Below are 20,000 nucleotides of genomic sequence, written 5' to 3'. Positions count from 1 at the left end.
GAGAATTGTAAAACTTTGAAATATCCTTAAATAAGCGCCGTTGATGAGAAAAATTGAAATTGGTTTTCTGCTCTTCATCATGAACACCAATGATTTTCTTATTAATTTCAATAAATTGGATGATAATTATAAAATTACTGTTAGAATTATTGAAAAGTTCAATCGTAAACTTTCAAAAGCTAAAATTTCGGTAGATTTTATCAAATATTGCATCAATTATGGTCTCCTTTCAGCCCTTACAATATATATATATATATATATATATATATATATATATATAGATATTCATTTATTAGATTTAACCAGTTATACATAAAAACGTACACAAGTGAATGTTTATTTGTTTAATGGCTTTTGAATGCATTAAAAACGCATATTTATATAAAAGATAGATTGGGAGAAAGAGAAAGAGAGAAAAAGAAAGAGAGAAAAAGAGAGAGAGAGAAAGAGAACGAAAACAGTACATTCAAGATAGCGCACACAAACACATTAACATACTTATCCTTGTTGGTACACACGGTTTTATTCATTCAAACATCATCCATTTCCATACATACATACATACATACATACATACATACATACATACATACATACATACATACATACATACATACACACATACACACATACACACATACACACATACACACATACACACATACACACATACACACATACACACATACACACATACACAAATACACACATACACACATACACACACACACACAAACACACACACACACACACACACACACATACATACATACATACATACATACATACATACATACATACATACATATGCAAATGTACACACAGCATGGAGTAGATATACACTGGAAAGAGAAAGAAAGAAAGTTTGTATATATATATATATATATATATATATATATATATATATATGTATATATATATATATATGTGTATGTGTGTGTGTGTCATTAATTACAAATTGTTTCTATATTTCTCATATGTGTAAATGTTTTCATGATGTGTATACTCACCTACCCATTGTCTAATTTTTATTATGTGACTCCACTGATTGACAGGGAATTCAACCTTTATTACATGAATATTTCAATATAAAAATATATACCAATTTTCGGAATATATATATATATATACATAAAATTTTTTGTTCACAAAATTGTTTAAATGAAAATTCATAATAAATGCATATAACTCTATATTATAACATATAACTGTGTATATCACATAGTATGATATATGTAAAACGAATGGTTCTGTATGGTGCATGTTATATGTTACAAAATGAGTCGGTCATATAAATATAAGTACATCAACACATAATTTTCTAATATATATATATATATATATATATATATATATATATATATTTATAAATATATTCATTAAAGCTAATTAATATTCATTATATATATGTATATATATATATAATGAATTTTTGAATACGTAATTTATATATATATATAAATCCTGGAGTTGCTTTATTCAATAGGTGTATGTTATGTATATAACATGTTCATTAGACTCGATCGTGAAGAGAAGCTCGTCCATTGAATTGTTTTTAAGCTGTTGTTAAGCTTGTTTTTGTTGTTATTGTATGTATTTATATTTGTGGTTTGTGCTCTGTAATAATTCACATTCATTAATCATAAATAAGATGCTGGTCGTTGTTTACTTTTTACTAACAACATTGCTAGTGTAACAGTCTTGCAACAGTCCTACAACTTTTTGTGTCCAGTTAGACTTGGAAAGTGAATTTTATTCTTATCTTCCTCAACAAACGTTGATTGATGGATAAATGTTGCAGAGAATATTATAATGGAATAATTATATTATTAATAATATAATATATTATTATTATTATAATTTTTGTATATTATTAACAGGAAGCATTATTAATCCTAGAGCAATTTTTACCAATTTAATTAAATTAACTAATTAGTTAATATAACAATCGACTAACTGATTTAAGTTTTACATTTTAATTGATCACTCTGTTATTTTTAATACGGTTAATTTTAATTACCTTATTAGTTAAAATAGTTTTAGTTTATCAATTAAAATTTTAAATAAATAAGAAAGTTACGAAATGTTTACATTGTCGAATATGTTGACGGCGTTCATAATTCTTGTTGTCTGCACGATGGACTTGTTTGCATCAGGTTAGTTTTTTTTAGTTCAGAATTTCTCAACCAACCACAATAATTCATCTTTTATCTGCATTTATTTTATTTATGTACAATCAAATTGTGTTGAATTTTTATCTCCTGTATGGGAATGACGCTTTAACAAGTGCAACTTATCACTATATTTATATACTTATTTTATTTATATGAATATATACAATAAACTTATTATATGTACAATAAATTGTTTAAATCATGCAACCTCGAGGCATAAATAAATCGAAGAACTGGATCACAAACACTTTTTGCTTATTTACATTCACTGAACTGGCTGCAGTTTGTTTTGTATTAGCTAACATGAAAACATAAAGGAAAGATTAAATGGAATAATTGTTGACGCTAGGCTAGCTCTTAAAACTTCAACTATGAAATCGCATTCTTCCAGTTGCTCCATCAAAATTCAAAACCAAACAAACCTTATTGTTGGGATAACTATCAGTAAGTAAAAATTCAAAACAATTTAACATAACCATTCTAAAGTAAAAACATATACGATTAACTTAAATAACTGTTATTAAACAGTTAGAAAGAATTAAAATTAATTATTGTTCTTTCTGTTCACTACCATCAAATGCCACATTTCCATTTTAGAGCAGGTTGTTATATTTACAATTGTGCGATTGTGCCCGTGCGAAACAACACCTCAACACCTTTTAAATATTTTGAACATCCATCCTAAATAATTAAAAACATTATATTATATGCATGCAAAATTCTTATTAATAAGGTCATTTTTATTTTTTTAAATTGAAATAATACTCGCCAATTATTTCTTCAAGTCACCAGTAGAATTGAAGCACTTATTTTCTATATTAATTACGACCTGCTGTTGTGATTTCGTTTTCAATAATTCTTTTGATATTCCATATTTTACTGAGTTAAATATTAAGACTTTCCCAAATCCCAGTCTTTTAACTTTTAAGGTGTAATTTAATTTGTCTCAAGCAAATGAAATTTCGTGCCCACCACAAAAGTTTCACGAAAAACGATAAAATTGATATGCTGCCCATCTTTGCAATAAAATACCATGCTGACGATTTATTCAATGCATTTTCCACTATCCTCATTAAATATTTAGTGCCCTTCTATGGAATCGTAAAAAAAAACTATAAAAATTTTCAATTCCCTTTTTTCAATTTATGTTGTGGCTCAGTAAATTCTTGAATCTTAAAAAGCTTGAGGTCATTTGTTAAGTCATGCTAACTGCATGTGTATGAACCTTGATCATCCGAAGTCATAGAAAGTTAAGTTATTAGTTTCTCTCCAATCTTCTACAGTAAGATTTTTTGAAGACCGCAATATTTTAAAACCATTATCAGTCATAAAATAAATAATCGGACAGAATGCGTTGTTCGTGGCGAAGGTTGTATGTTTGTTTGTTTGTTTGCTTGTTTGTATGTATTATGTGTTTGTGTATGTATATGTGTGCACACACATGGGAAGCGAGTGTATGTGTAAATTGTTATGACGTCATGTTATGTTATGCAATTAATCTATGACCGTAGAATAATCGTTTCGTATCGTTTATAAATTGGCGTGTGTTTGTGAGGATGTCGGGGAGACAAACTTTCATTCCCACCATGGTTGGGCCTGAATGTTACGATCGAGACGTATTAAATAAAAAGGGAACATGGCATTAAATAGAGATTAGAGGCACTGGCATTTTAATATGGATGATCCATTCGTCCTCTCTATACTCGCTAAGCGGTACACACACACACACACACACACACACACACACACACACACACACACACACACACACACACACATGTTCAATTATAAATGTTCTTATCAATGCATACCTGAAAATAATGTTTTAGTAAAATCTACAATCTGTTCAGCCACTATTAAAACACGAGACAGTGTAAGTGCGTTATAGAACAATTTTTAATTAAAGGTGTATGTGGGTGATCCGGTTTTCAGTTTTATGTTAATCTAGTTTCAGTGCGTTCAATTTATTTTTTAATGACGAAAAATTAAGAAAAAATTAAACGTTGGAATGTGCCTCGCAATATTTAAAGCACCAATCTTCTATTATGCACCGACAACAACAGCAGCACAACAAAAACAACAACAACAGCAAAATGACACCACCAACAACACAACAACAAAAATCAAACAACAATAACAACAAAGCAACAAGCAGTTTTGACGACTACACAAGGAATGAGCCAACATTAGTGAATTAAATTCAAGTCAACATCAATAGCAATAGTCAAACAAAAACGAAATAAAAATCAGACAAAACGTCAGGGAAGAAAATAACAATAATGTAAAAAACAAGGAACAACAACAACAACGAACATCAAACAAGCTCCACTCTTACCATCCCGACAACAAAGCAAACAACACTCAAAACACGACAACAAGAGTATGCGGTACAAACAATGAAATGGTCCCCTATAAATACGTTTATGCACAAATTGCGCGTACAAATACAAACGTACGTACAGACAGACATCAAAAATAGCAATTAAAAACGACAACTACTCAACAACAAAACGCAAACCACACAACTCAGCAACAAAAAATACCGAGCGACACGGTACCAAAAATATCAACATCCAGCAACACAGCGCCATCTATTCCATGCCAATAAAGCTATACTGGAACATGCATGAGTGGGAGAAACACAACCGAAACACAAGCACGTTTCCTAGAGATGCTTATAGGCAAATGCACGTACACACAGACACAACTTACACACACACACAACACATACCACACACAGACACACACACGTTTTGTCTTCATATTATGGTGCACGCACGCATATACACGCACACAGATAGTAAATGCGTGTGCAGTACACTGACTATATAGATCTTTTTATTTTTATTCGTTGATGAATCACATGACTCCCATGCTCACTTTGTCTTCATATTCCCACATGTACCGACTGATGTACAGTCTATCATGAAGATTACTCCGCTGCAACTCTGCATACAGATATATATATATATATATATATATATATATATATATATATATATATATATATATATATATATATATACATACATATATATTTGTGTGTGTGTGTGTGTGTGTGTGTGGCTTTGTAGTTTTGTAGTTCATATACATAGTTCATATAAATTTCTATTTTGTATGCAAAACAGTGATAAATTTGTAATTCTCTCTCTCTCTCTCTCTCTCTCTCTCTCTCTCTCTCTCTATATATATATATATATATATATATATATATATATATATATATATATATATATTGCACCGGTGATATAGCTGAATTGTCTTGCATCATATGCTGTCGAAATTATTTTTATTTTATTTATTTCAATATTTTATTTTCAACATTGAGAAGCAACTTTTGAAAAAAAATAAATCTAAAAAGCATGATAGAGAATTGTGCACTGAAGTTTATTTGAAATAGTCGGCTTTTATGCTTAATGTAACTGTGTTGGTGTGTCGTATCTTTGTTGTGTTTTTGTCTTCTTTTCTGTTGGACTGTTTTCATTATTCAGAGGGTTCCTCTTGTTTGGTTTCACAGATAGGCGGGTGAAGTTAACTTCAAGTGTCATCTGTTTATAGGCAATGTTTTATAGCATTGTAAAGGGGTGTAATATTCGGTGTTTTTATTTTAGCACGTTCACTTTCAACTGTTAATCTTAGCTGAAAATAATTATAATACTAGAAAGCAATATTTTACATGTTATTACACGTTATTTTCATTAATGTTGGCTTTCTTTCAATGACTTCTATTGGGATATATATTTGATTTTCAGATGTCTGAAGGTTTATTCGCAGCGTTCTACACTGCAGCCAAATAAATTTTTCCAACGATCGATTCGTTTTTATTAGTTCTACCTTCCATAATTGAAACGAATTTTTTGCTAGTAGTTTTCACGTGTGTTGATGAACTTTTTATTAATTTACAGATATCGTTAGATTACTGATCGGCATGACAAATGTCTGATCTTTCATTGATATATAGCATTAATTGCCAGACAATCTTGATAATCAGTCAATAAAAATTCTCAACTTTAAGTTTTTTCGCTAGCAATTACCGGCATTTTTTAGAGACTTTTTCACTTTTGGAACTTCCATTCAAGCAAGAACCACCAGCCAGAATTAAAGTACTCTGTATGAGTCAGAAACACACCGGCCCGGGAATATGGGAAACACTTCCACTAGAAATTAAAGATTGTAACTCTTTGTATCTTTTTAAAAATAAAAAGATAGAATATTTTATTGCGAAAAGTTCTTTCTTTAAAAAATAATAATTGGCTAAAATTTAATTTCATTAACATTGACACATTTTTCTTTTATTAACAATTCTAATTCTAATTTATTAACAATTCTCGTTATATTACCAGAACATTGTAAAGCTATTTGAAGTTTTTCTTTTTTGGTCACCAAATCATGCGCCATACCTTTTAGTTTTGTTTGATTGAATAAAAGATGATTTGATTTGATTTAAAATAATATGACGTGATTTGCATAATTTATAACTGAAACACCATGGAATATTTCAAGATGGCAGCGTAACGCAAACTCTGCTGTAATGTGACTCGTGTGGATGATGAAAGTTAAAAATGGTCGTGCCTGATAATTAATGACATCTGTTCATGCGTGCGTGCATTTTTCTTCCGTGCAACTGTCTGCTGGCAGTCTTTGTGCTCCTAATGTTGACTGATGTTTCAATGCTGACTATCAATAAGAGTCGTAAATTTTGTGCTTCAAGTTGCGACTGCAACTTTAATGCAACAATCCTGCAACAATCCGCAGCAACAAAGAAGGGAACTAATTAAGATAAAGACATTATCCTTTCAATGATGTCAACCGATTTTGGTCACATTGTCAAATCGATAAAACAGCAATAAAGTGGAAGTGACAGAAATATTTTTAATGGCATTGCGTTTTAAAACATTGAAGAACAAACAAGAACGGTGGAACATAAATTTTTTATGAGAACAGGGAAGCAAACATTAGGTAGTAAAAACAAGGAGAAATAAATTACTCTTTCAATGATAGGAAGAACTAACGGAAACGAAAGAATGAATAAATCTTGAAATAATAGAAATATGACTACGCTGTGAAAGAAAACAAGGAAAACGTTTGCGTGGCCGAGTGGCATGCATGAAACATTCGCATCGACTGCCAAGCAACAACTACGAGAAGGAAGCTTGGCTTACAAAAGAAATCAATAGCCTCATAAAAATAAGTGATTATAAATTATTTGCAAGCGTTACGAGCATTGAAAAAAAATCAATGTTCATGTTTATTCAAATTATAGTAAAAATGAAAAAATGTTGCTGCTAGAAAGTTGATTATGGAGTTTATTCGCAAAAAATAAACTAAAACTTAATAAACATTTTTGTTTTTTTCTATCACTCTTCTTATACGTGTTTGAAAAGTTGAACTTGCGATCATGTGTTTATATAACGCAATTAACATGATGAACATTATATATAGGTAAATAATTTATATGTGCATAAATTATTTAGAGATATATTTATTCCACTTACTATATGATGTTTGTGAGGAGGAATTTATAAAGTAGGTACCATTAAATAATAAAAAATCAGTGATGGAAAAAGTTGTAAGCAGATTTTTGTCTGCGGCTTGTTGTAGTTTCGGGTTTGTTGCTCGTTTGTTAGTCTGTACCATTGAACTTCACGTATTTTGCTGCTGGAACAAATATAAATTAAATTCGGTTGTTGGAGACTACGAAGATGAAAAAGATTAGTAACAATTAATTGAGGTTGGTGGCTTTCCGGGTTCACTAGATCCAAGAAGAAAAATGTTGGAATGCCAGCCACACCGCCGTTGATGATTATCTTGAAGAGTTTAAAGTACGCGGTAATAATAGGAACAACAATTTGTATTAATTTTTATTAAGAAATTTGTATTAAGATAGAAATTTTTTTTTAATTCAAAATCTGGGTTTGAAAATTGAAATATTATTCTCGACGAAAATATCATTTGTGGCGAAGTTTCAAATAATGTTAAACCCTGGTCCCTAAATGCTGTGGGCAAATTCAAAAAATTGAGAATTTATTCAATTGTTTGGTTAATACAAGCATTTGTATTTTATTTTCGTTAAATTTTTATTGAATAATCGTTTAAATGTTTTTTTTTCTTTTATAAATTCAAGTTTTGATTCAAGTTTTAAAACGTTGCTGACTGAATAAAAATGTTTTAACAAAAAAAAAAAAAATATCGGCTATAGGAGCGTAGGACTGTCGTTTGTTATATTTCAATTCCATTCATATTCGTTCAAGTGATAGTCACGGGGTCATAATTTTGAAATGTCGAAATGGAGATTTTCATAAGCTGCGCGAGGTTGTAGGAACTTCAATTCATTAATAATTTCTGAATAATCTTGTTTCTCCATTTTATTTAAACAAATAGCAACAACATCCCACTGTTTTTCTTCTTGTTGGAATGTATGTTTTTTGTGATTTGGTTGCTGTTATGCCATCAGTCACCTGATGCTTTTAATTTGCTTTTAATGCTTGTAATTATGAAAAATTGTTATTAATTATTTATAATTGTTATATGTAATTATTTAATGATATAATATTTATAATTATAATGTTAAGTAATATGTAATTATTTTCTGTCACCAATCATAATTTTGAAAGAACAAATGTCAGGCCAGTTAACTATTTTTTTCTGCCTGTTCCCTCGTCACTAACGTTTAAACATGTCATTAACTATTTCATTTCCAATTGCATCGCCATTGGGTTGGATAATTTCCACTTCACCTTTCCAAGTCTGTCGGAGTCTCTCCTCGTGGATGTTTGCTTCTTTGTTTCTTCCAACAAGACTTACAATTTCAAATGATCCGTGTTCCGCTCTTTCCACCGATTGGGACTGCGCACGTTCCATTGATTTCTTGATTTCTATTTTATTTTTGGCACATCAATATGAGAGAAAGAGAACAAAGTGAGAGAGGAAGAGGGAGAGAGAAAGGAAAGGAAGAAGAAGAAAATAAAAGAGATTAAAGAATGAGATTGGGTGTGTTGTATTTGTGCTTACCCAGATTTATACTTGTGCATGATGTTATACAATTGGGCTCACCTGACAATATTTTTCCACATTATCTCATTATTATCCACTAAATCATCTTTCTGTTTCATTCATCCATCTATTGAAACGTTCGCCCTTTCATTCATTCATTCATTCGTCCATTCATTCATACATTCATTCATTCATTTATTCATTCACTCATTCATTCATTCGTCCATTCATTCATACATTCATTCATTTATTCATTCATTCATTTATTCATTCATTCATGCATATTCGTTTGTATAAATTTTTTCATTCAATTTCATCATTCATTCCTTTATTCAAAGAATTTTTCATAGCTACAAGAGAAATAAGCCGGCGGAAAAGTTCTTCTTACATTCAGGTCTTCAGAGGAAGGTTAAGAAAAACAACATTATCCCTGTAAGTATAACAACGTCATTAACAATATCAAACCATCATTTCAGTAGTAGCAATAATAATAATAATAATAATAACATTAATGATAACAATGAAAAATACTGTTGACCTTCGTTAAATTTTACAATACAAGGACAATATTATATTCCTAATATTCAACTATGAGACAACATATTTACGTATGAAGTATTTTCTTTTCTGATACACGGCACTGATACATGCAGACAGAGATCAAAAACGTCAATCATTCCATCCCAAACACAATTTTCACTTTACTTGTAATTCTTAGTTTTCTACACACACACACAGACACACACACACACACATCCACACACGCACGCACACAACCCCACACGCACGCACACAACCACACACGCACACAGACACATACGCACATATACACATATATACGATTGTTTCATATTAGGAAAAAGACCAAAAAGTAGGGAAATAAAAGCCGTCGATCGACCACCCATAATAAAAATTAATTGATTCCGAGAAAAAATATTCCCCGATGAAAGTAATATAAATAATTGAATGAATGAATGAATAATTGATTGAGTGAATAAGGGAATGAATGATTGGGTAGATGATTAAAGGAGTGAATAAATGAATGGATGAATGGTTTAATGAGTGCATAAACGACGAAATAAATAAACATTCACTCATTCTCACTTTCTCTCGCACTCACTTTCTCACTTTTCTCTTTCATCTTTTTCATTTTTTGAGTATTCCTTTAAATATTATCATCACCCAGTGTATAAATACACGTGAATCATCGCACCACTCACACCTTTGTATGTGATAGGCGAGGATATCTTTACATTCGAACCAGGACACTGCGTCAATCAACAACGCCAGGCACCTTAACCATTACACTATCGCGTTGCCCAAAACGCAAATGTTCGCATCAGGATAAAAAATATCCGACTCTGACTCCGGCCCCTCAAAAAGATCCCACTTCCGATCCCGACCGACTCAGACTTTCTGGTATGTTTGCATGAAATTATTGAAATCTGGCAGGTGATGTATTACGAAATTACGAAATGCTTCATTGTGTGCCGCAAGTTGGTTTAATTATATTATACGGACATTCTTTGCAATTTGTCAAGCTTATTTTTTTTTACTTTAACAGTCTTTATATAGGTGTTTATAAGCATTCCACGTTATCAATTCTCTTTTTCTCTCTCTCTTTCTCTTTCTCTCTCTTTCTTCTATCTCTCTTCTCTCTTTCTCTCCGACTTTGGTATTTTATTTTATTGATCGTTAATAAAGATATAATTAGCGAATTTACAATAAGAAGAGGTCGACTTGTGACGCGAACTCACAGTGGAATGTTGTATCGGTATGTGTGTGTGTGTGTGTGTGTGTGTGTGTGTGTGTATTTATGTATGTGTGTGTGTGCGTGCGTGCAGTGTGCGTGTGTCTGTAAAATGTTGTGTTGGTGTTACAATAAGATGTTAGTGTGGAGTGTTTAATAATAAAGATTTTTGTGTGTTGGGATTTGTATATTTTGATCTTACGTACGTTTTTATGTTGTGATTATTTCTAAATGTCGTCTGCTGTATGTATAAAAGTATGTTTAGTGTTTTTGTAACATTTGTTGTAGTATCTACAATGCTTGTACACGAATGAGTAGGTATGTAGGTAGGTACTTTTTTTGAATAACTCTCATTTAATGAAGTTACTTAGCGATTGGTGAATGAATGATTGAAAATGCCTCTGCTTGAAGACTCATGTGGTTGGTTGATTGGTTGGTTGGCTGGTTGGTTGGTTGGTTGGCTGGTTGGTTGGTTGGTTGGCTGGTTGGTTGGTTGGTTGGTTGATTGATTAGTTGGTTGGTTGGCTGGCTGGCTGGTTAGTTGGCTGGCTGGCAGGTTGGTTGATTGGTTGGTTAGTTGGCTGTTTGGTTGGATGATTGACAATGCCCATATGTTTTTCTATCTTAATATTTTTATTCAATACTTTATTTTAAACCTTATTTAAACCATACCAATAAAAGGAATTATTTCTGCGTTAATCCTGTTCCGCATGAGCAGTTAACAAAAAAAAAATCAGCCGAGTTAATTTTTATGTGGTGTGGCAGTTATAATACAAAATATAAATGAACAAGTGAATGAGTGAGTGAGTAAATGAATGAATGAACGAATGAAAGAACGAACGAATGAATGAATGGGCGAACAAACAAACGAATGAACGAATAAATAAATATGCCGTGAGTCATTACATCAATCTGACATTTGAATGTTTGATGTTGTTTTACTCCTCATTGTTCAACATTTGTGAGCATGTTTTACATCAGATTCATTCCTATCATAACGTTCATTCATTCAACATTTCATCCCAGCATGAAGCATCATAGAGATGAAAATTAAACACAATAATGAACTTTTCGTTGTGTTTCCTGACAGTTTGAACATTTATTGATCTGCATTCATTGCATATGTTGTGGCCTGTGCAAACATGCTGAGGTATGCGTAAATAAGCTTTGTTATTTTATTATTATTCATATTAATGACTGCCACTTCATTCATTATCCGTCCATTCATCCGTCCATCCATCCATCCATCCATCCATCCGTCCGTCCGTCCGTCCGTCCATCCGTCCATCCACCCATCTATCCACCCATCCAACTATCCATTCCTCTAGTGTTAGTCTTCAACTTTTACAAATAAATAAATATCAAACTAGTAACTGGAGGTAGAGTATTTTTTTCACTGAAAACATTTTTAATTTCTGAAAAAAGTAATACAACATTAAGCCTTATACATTTTAATGGATTATTTAAAAAAAATCTGTATATGAATTTTTTACTGACAATTTTTTATGTAATTATGCACACACTGGCACACACTGGCACACACACACACACACACAAAAGCACACGTAAGAGAGGAAAGCAAGTTCATTGTAGCAAGTCAATAGTAAACTCAGTCATGCAGTAATGTGAGCGTTCAACTGCATGTTTATTCAAGTGTGCATGAGATGTTACATGGACCAACAATAATACAACGCCGCTCGTTTCTTTACACTCGTATTGTATATCTATGTGTATGGTTGTTTGTTTGTATGGTTGTTTGTATGTCTGCTTATATGTGTGTAAGTGTGCTTGTTTTTTGGTATACCTTTCTTCGTATTGTATTTGTATTGTAAGTTGTTTGTTTATTTAGTTTATGTTTGTATATTTGTATATGTGTATGTATGCATGCATGTATGTATGCATGCAAATACATACATACATGCACGCACACATGCATGCATGTATGTATGTATTTGCTTTTATAAATCTGTTAATATGGCGTATTTTTATATTCGCATAATGTCGTATTCGTGTGCAGTTGTATTACCGCAATTACATGATAGGTTTGCATTATTTATTTGATTAATGCATTAATATTTGTATCGTGCATTGGATTCAGTGTTTTTATTTCTCTTGAGTTTGTGTACTCTTACACTGCTTTGTTTATCGCGTTTACAAAGTTTCATATTGATTAATTTATTTATTTTTATATTTGTTTGTCTGTCTGTTTGTTTATTTTCTACTTTACTTATTTGATTTTCAAGTCGTTCGTGTATTCATTTGTTAAGAAGTTTGTTGGACGACTCCTCCTTTCTAGCCAGCATTCGTGTGAACGTTCTGTGCTGTCTGCCGAGTCGGGTCATATTTATATTTATCATAAAAGTTTATGCATGACGGAAAGTAAAAAACTAATAAGTTTTTGGTAATTTTATGAAGAAAGACACAACCGCTGGTTTCAAATCATGTGCTTGAAGATTCTTAACACATTACGTATTTGAAAACTGCTGATGTCGCTAAAATTTATATTTACTATTATATTTCAACAGGCTAATAAATAGAAACGCATTCACATGCCTGCCTGCCTGCATGCGTTTATATTCACACGCTGATGTCATGCTCTTTGCAGCGGCACGCACACTCGCCAACGCTAACAATGAATGATATTAATGTATTAATGAGCAATAAATTTACTTAATTTTTTTGTTTATTTAGTTTATTTATGGACGAATGTACACGCGCGCGCTCACACACAAACACACACACACACAAACACACACATATATATATATATATATATTTAACACAATGTTGTACCTGCGTTCGTCGATTTAATTGATGTGTTAGCACTCATGCACTCAGTGTGTTCCTAAAAGCAGATGAAATTTCAATCGTCTTTCATAAATTTTCCTTTTTTTCTTTTTGATGCCTGCATTTTAAATCTGAAACAGGGTTTGTGACTTTAATTTTTCGAGACCTGAAAAAAAAATAGACATGTGTATGTTTGTCGATGGAAGTATGTGAAATTGAGTGGAGCATTGCTTGCTACCTACCTATAAAATAAATGCAAACAAACAAAAATGCTTTACGACCGGCAAGTGCTGAAACTTTTCTGCCTCGACATATTTACCAAACACCTTGTGAGATGTCGCTTGTTGCTGTTTGTGCATGTGCACATACGCAAGCTCCGTGCAACTCACAAGCTGCTTGAACATACTGTACAAACTGTACATTACATTCACAAACACATAAACATTCGCACAAACACACACACACACACACACACACATATATATATATATATATACATACATACATATATACACTTACACCTAAAAATATTTACATATGAACGAGCCCACACTGTTGATTGGTTGCGTTGGAGATTGCGCATTGTTGCAAGTTTGTGCTTGGCCGTGCACACACCTCTCTGATAAAAGTGGAATTTGAAAATTGCTCTGCGTGTGCGTGTGAATGCGCGTTTGCGAGTTCAGTGACGGCTGATTCAACAATGCGACATTCGACATTTCTTCAGTGTCGTCATGTGGTTCAAGAAATTATTAAGTTTTGAATTATTATTTAACTTTTAAATGATTAAATTTTGTTAACTGTTTGAACGAGTTACTCCAACAAGCAATGAGATAATTACTTTCATATTACTCGAAGATATGGGTGGTGCTTGTAAATTATCTACATTACCTTATAAATGTCCACAACATGCTAGAGAGAGCAGGCAGTCCAGAATAAACACACACGAGTGTACATTAGCGTACATTAACATGCTGGATATTGCGGTCCACACATTAAGGATCCGTAAATATTGAGAAGTGTTACGTATCTACCCAGACGACAACACACACACACACACACACACACACACACACACACACGCACGCACACACACACACAACTCAACAATCTCTCTCAAGAAATGGCATGTGGATTTTGTTGTGCTGGGTCCATGAAGCTGGCATGCATGCTTATCAGTTATCACGTGTTTTAGTGATTTGTACAAACTGGTTTTATTTTTTTTGAAAATCCATTAATTAATTCATTCATTCGCCATGCATCATTCACTTATTTGATTAATTTTCGGTTTCTATAATATAATAATTTGTTTATTATATATCATATATTTTATATTTGAAATGGAACAACCTGACTGCTCTTTACTTAGACCAACGAAGATTTGAGATATATCTCAGCTTTTAGCGTCCATGCAACTTTAATGCAAATCTACTTTGAAAAGCTGAACAAAATTCCTATCCGCTAAGCAGGTTTGTATATCATCACGTCTTCTCTTGTCCATTCTTCCACCCATTTTACAGCAAAAAAAAACTTGCTAATGGTCAGTTTGTTGCGATGGTATGTTGTAGGTGTGGCATGTTGTTGGTGTGGTTGGTGTGGTATGTTGTTGGTGTGGCATGTTGTTGGTGTGGTGTGCGTTATGATAATGGCATGATGATGTGGGTTGAGTTATGATGCAGTGAAGTTGTGACGCTGTGGCATGTGAATGTTGCCACGTGATTATTTTAAAGGAGGTGATTGTGTTAGAAATGTGTTGATGTTTTTGGAGATTAGAAATAATGACGTACTCTTTTTAAAATACGTTTTTGTTGTGTTTTTTAATGTTTGTTGTTGTTGCTGTTGTTGTTGTTGTTGCTGTTGTGTTGATTGATGTTTTGTTGTTTGCTGTTTATATATTTTGTAAAGTTTTGTCTTTTTCATCGATGGTATATTTTTGCAGCACGCCTTCACATTGGGATAACAATATTTGAAGCCAGATAAAAAAATGTTTGTACTTTTGTAACAAGAAAAAATAACAGAAAAATTGCAGCGAGAAAAATAACACAACGTTAAAGAAAACCAGCAAGCTCTATAGCCCACAACACACCGTTTGAACTTTTTTTTAGAGGTTAAAACACTATAATTAATAACTTTATTGTCAATCAAAAAAACGAAAGTTATTTTATTTTATTCATTAGAGAAAATGTCAATTTATTCATTTTCATCCATAATTTTTATCGATAAGCAGCTTTTCTTTTTTCAAAACAAAGTTTTTCAAAATCTGTTTGAAAAAAGATGATGACGACGAAAACAATGCTGATGACAATGATGATAATGATGTTGATGACGACGACGACGATGATGATGGATAAGTATTTGGAGACATCTGATCATTAAGAAGGCATCAAAATGATCTCAGCTGTCAGCTTACTCATGCAGTCTTCAGCTGAATTCATTCATTCATTCATTCATTCATCCATCCATTCATCCTTCATAAAACCATCTCTCATTTATTCATTTTTCATCTGTCCATATTTAATTTATCCATTTGCTTATCCATCCACCCATCCATCCATCCATCCATCCATCCATCCATCCATCCATCCATCCATCCATCCATCCATCCATCCATCCATCCATCCATCCACTCATTTCTGCTGCAGTGTTTATATTTAGGAAATACAAGAAACATTTGTTTTGTTATAGTTACGAATTATACTGTTAATTTCTCTTCTATTTGGGAGGCCATCATAACACATTTGTATGCGACGTGGCGACCCCCCTATTGTTTGTTCGTTCGTTCGTTTGTTTGTTTGTTTGTTCGTTCGTTTGTTTGTTTGCTTGCTTGCAACCCTCCACCTCCCCCCTTGGGCTGCTGCTCGACTCTTCGACAAATTCATCTCATCGCCACACATTGAAGTAATTACCCTGTTTAATTTTCTCTGTTCTCAGTTGAAAGTGGATTTGATAAATAATTGTGCTCAGGGGCATGTTTGCCCTTCCACGCATGCACAGGACTTTATGAGCCACCGCCGCTGCTGCTATAATTGTTTTCATATCAGTTGCACACTTTTCAATTTCACGCATTCAAATTTTTGATTTATTCTCCAATGAGGTTGTGTTTGTGCAGCTCACATATTTCATAATATTTATCAATAGAAAGAGTTAACTGAAGTTTATTAGCTTAACCTTCAATGTGAGAAAAATTATTTTCTTCAATTAATATTTGTTAATTTAAATTGAATGTTCATCACTCGGTTAATTGAGTTATCACAACGATTAAATCTAATATTTTTGAGAGCGTTTCTGCATGGTGCTTGCAGTATGTTGAAACGTTAGCATTTGATTGAAGCACACAAGTTGGTGTAGGTATTAATCAGTAGCAGAATGTTTGCGCTGGTTTTCAACGCTCATTAAATGCATGATGTCGATAATTGACGTTTAGAACTTATTCTGCTTCAGCGAGGGCGTGTGCCGTTAGATTAACTACGACGCTTCGGAGACAAACAATCTAAATTCGGATTAATACACCATGCCACGTGAACAATTTAAAAATATTCAGTGGCGGATTTAGAAAAGGGAGCCGGGGGAGAGCTGGCCTCCCCCGTTGTGAGCAGTTTTTTAATAAAAGTAAGAAAAAGGACTGTTTTATTCTCTAGAATTCCCATTCCAGAGAATTAGGTTTTACCAATTCCCATCGGAATCCCATGGGATTCTTGCAATTCCCGTTCCCATGCTTACCTCTACCCTAATTGGCGATTTTTCTTTTGTTGATTTACATCTTATAATAATTTTTTGTATTTCTAAATAATGAATGAACATAATAATAATCATTAAGTTAAAATTTAACTTGACTGATGACGAAGCGAACATTTAACAGTCATTTATTCTTGTATCATGTTTGATCTCATTACTACCACTGATGATAGCAAGATCCAGGATGTCGGCTGGCCTGATTTATGTAACAAATAATTTTCTAAACAATGTCTCTATCTATATACGCATGTATATGCTTATACATATACATGCGTACATACAAACACTTACATACATGCAATTAAGCAATTATAATTGCTGGCATTCGCTATCAGTTTGTTAACACATGCTTGCAATTATGCCAACTTCAGTTCATGGGGGGCTAAAAATTGTAAATCTTTGCATATATGCCTACGCTGAGTATTCTATGCACACATAATGCTACATATGTAAATATTATTGCATTTTCAGATGCATGTTGTAAGCATGAATGTATGTATACATGCATGCATGCATGTATATGTCCGTCCATGCGAGTAAATGCATGAATGTACACATGAATGCAAGTGAATGCTTATCCGAGTGTATGTGCTGATGTATGCGTGTAATGAGTTGTTGGCGCGTGGAAGGCTGTTTACATGTAAATTCGATCGCGTTAATACGTTCATGTTCAGCCTGCCCCTACCATGCTGCCTGCCCGCTCGCAACCGCACTACAATAGTCGTTCGCTGGTTCACAATCAACGCAGGCTCGCTCGTGGAAATGTACACCGACAAATGTATATGTATTTGTTTCGGTTCTTATGTGTATTTGTTTTGTACTCCTGATTCCTCAGATATGAGCAAATAGATTTTTATTTACGCTCATTTCACACTTGTTATGTTATGTTATGTAAAGGTGTAACTAGGAAAAGATTCAAAGGTGAAAAGAGGAGAAAAGAAAGAGATAATGAGAGAAAAGAGAGAGAGGGAGAGAAAGAAAGAAAAAAAAGAGAGGAAAACAAAAAAGGTAAGTAAATTAATTTTCGTGCCGTTAACTTAAGGTTTGTATGTTGAAGACGTTTTGTGTTATCATTCCAAAATTATCAATAATGGTAAATAAATTAGAGGCACGTGATAGAAGATAGAAGTTTCATCGGAGTCAGCCGTGAAAGGAGTAGAAATTTAAAAAAAAAACTCATCTTGTCAGTGATCATCGACGTTTGATTGTCGAATAACTAATATGGAACGGTGAATGTTGTCTAGTATTTTGTAATCAGTTTTAGATGTTATTTTCATCATTTGAACCATTTTGATTTTCTGAATCTTTTCAAGTTTGATTTCTCGTGACTAACCTACCTGGTAAATGGTAAATGCGGTGACATTTCTTAACAACTGTATATACGAAAGCCTGAACTCAAATATGTATATATATATATTTATTTATTTAAAAATATTTATATAGCGCAAATTAAATACTTCAAAGGCGCCATCAAAAAATGAAACAAACAAAATATCTGTGCGTGATCAACATAAATTAAAATATTCAAATTTAATGTTTATCAACAGAAAATAAATATGTTTTTAATTCTTTTTTAAATGTCATATATATATATATATTTTATATATACATATTATGTAATGTGCAGAGTTAACGTTTAGTTTCATAAGTTTGCCATTGGCTGGTTTTGCGGCATTCAAAGGTACTTGCCTGCGTGTCTGTCTCCGGTTGACCCATTGACCGCCTGCTTTATGAAAAGTTCAGCTTCAAGTTTCTCCAACCTTAAGAATACTAGTTTTAGTCTGAAAGAGTTTGAATAATAAACAATGTTTATTTGCAAATGTTTGATATGGTTTTTGTTGTGATGTTAACTTGCACAAATTTACGATATTTTAAACAGCCTGTTTATGTCTTTTGATGTTTTCTCTTTTATGCGCAGTTTTTATCATTTTTTTCATAACAAAAATACAACAGCCGATGTAACATATTTTTGGAGCACATCATTCAGATGCAAAATCTCGTGCAAGCAGATTCATCAGATGTGTGATGACTCATCAACATATTGTCGATGCAGTTTATTTACAGTCTGTTTGTTGATGCATTTCATTTGATGTTATTTCTTATTATTATTATTGATGTCGTTCCTCATTAATGTTGTGAAAAATGAACATCCAAACAATATGCTGCTCTACAAACTACAAAAAACGTTGACTGAAAACTATTAGAAACAATTTAAACATGGAACATTATTTGAATGCTCTCCACCGAATTTTTAGCTTTTGAAAGTTTACGATTGAGCTTTTCAATATTTCTAACAGTAACTTGTAATTATTATTATTATTAGTAGTAGTAGTTTTGGTATTTGGATAAAGATGGAGATAACACTGACGATACAAAAGCAATGAGGATGATGATGAAGATGATGATGAAGATGATGATGGGAGGATGAAAATGATGATAATGAGGATGATGATGTCATATGCATAGGGGTAAAATAATTCTGAGACGACTATGACGTGATGTCAACGTTAGGCATTGTGATTAAAATTAATTAAAAAGTGATGNGTGATGATGATGACGATGGG

General features: G+C 32.5%; 1 protein-coding gene across 1 annotated transcript; it reads right to left on the bottom strand.

The window, feature by feature from the left end:
- Positions 1–8,439: 8,439 nt before the first annotated feature.
- Positions 8,440–9,035, bottom strand: HELRODRAFT_171646 (hypothetical protein; the record flags this gene model as incomplete). The annotated part of the gene is made up of 2 exons (XM_009018352.1): positions 8,440–8,579; positions 8,843–9,035. 2 exons carry the CDS (start codon positions 9,033–9,035, stop codon positions 8,440–8,442), a joined length of 333 nt encoding a protein of 110 aa, XP_009016600.1.
- Positions 9,036–20,000: the final 10,965 nt, after the last annotated feature.

The sequence above is a fragment of the Helobdella robusta genome (assembly GCF_000326865.2).
Source record: "Helobdella robusta unplaced genomic scaffold HELROscaffold_21, whole genome shotgun sequence".
In the NCBI taxonomy this organism is placed as follows: Eukaryota; Metazoa; Annelida; class Clitellata; order Rhynchobdellida; family Glossiphoniidae; genus Helobdella; species Helobdella robusta.
Note: the sequence above shows the minus strand (reverse complement) of the source record. Positions and strands in the feature narration are given on the sequence as shown.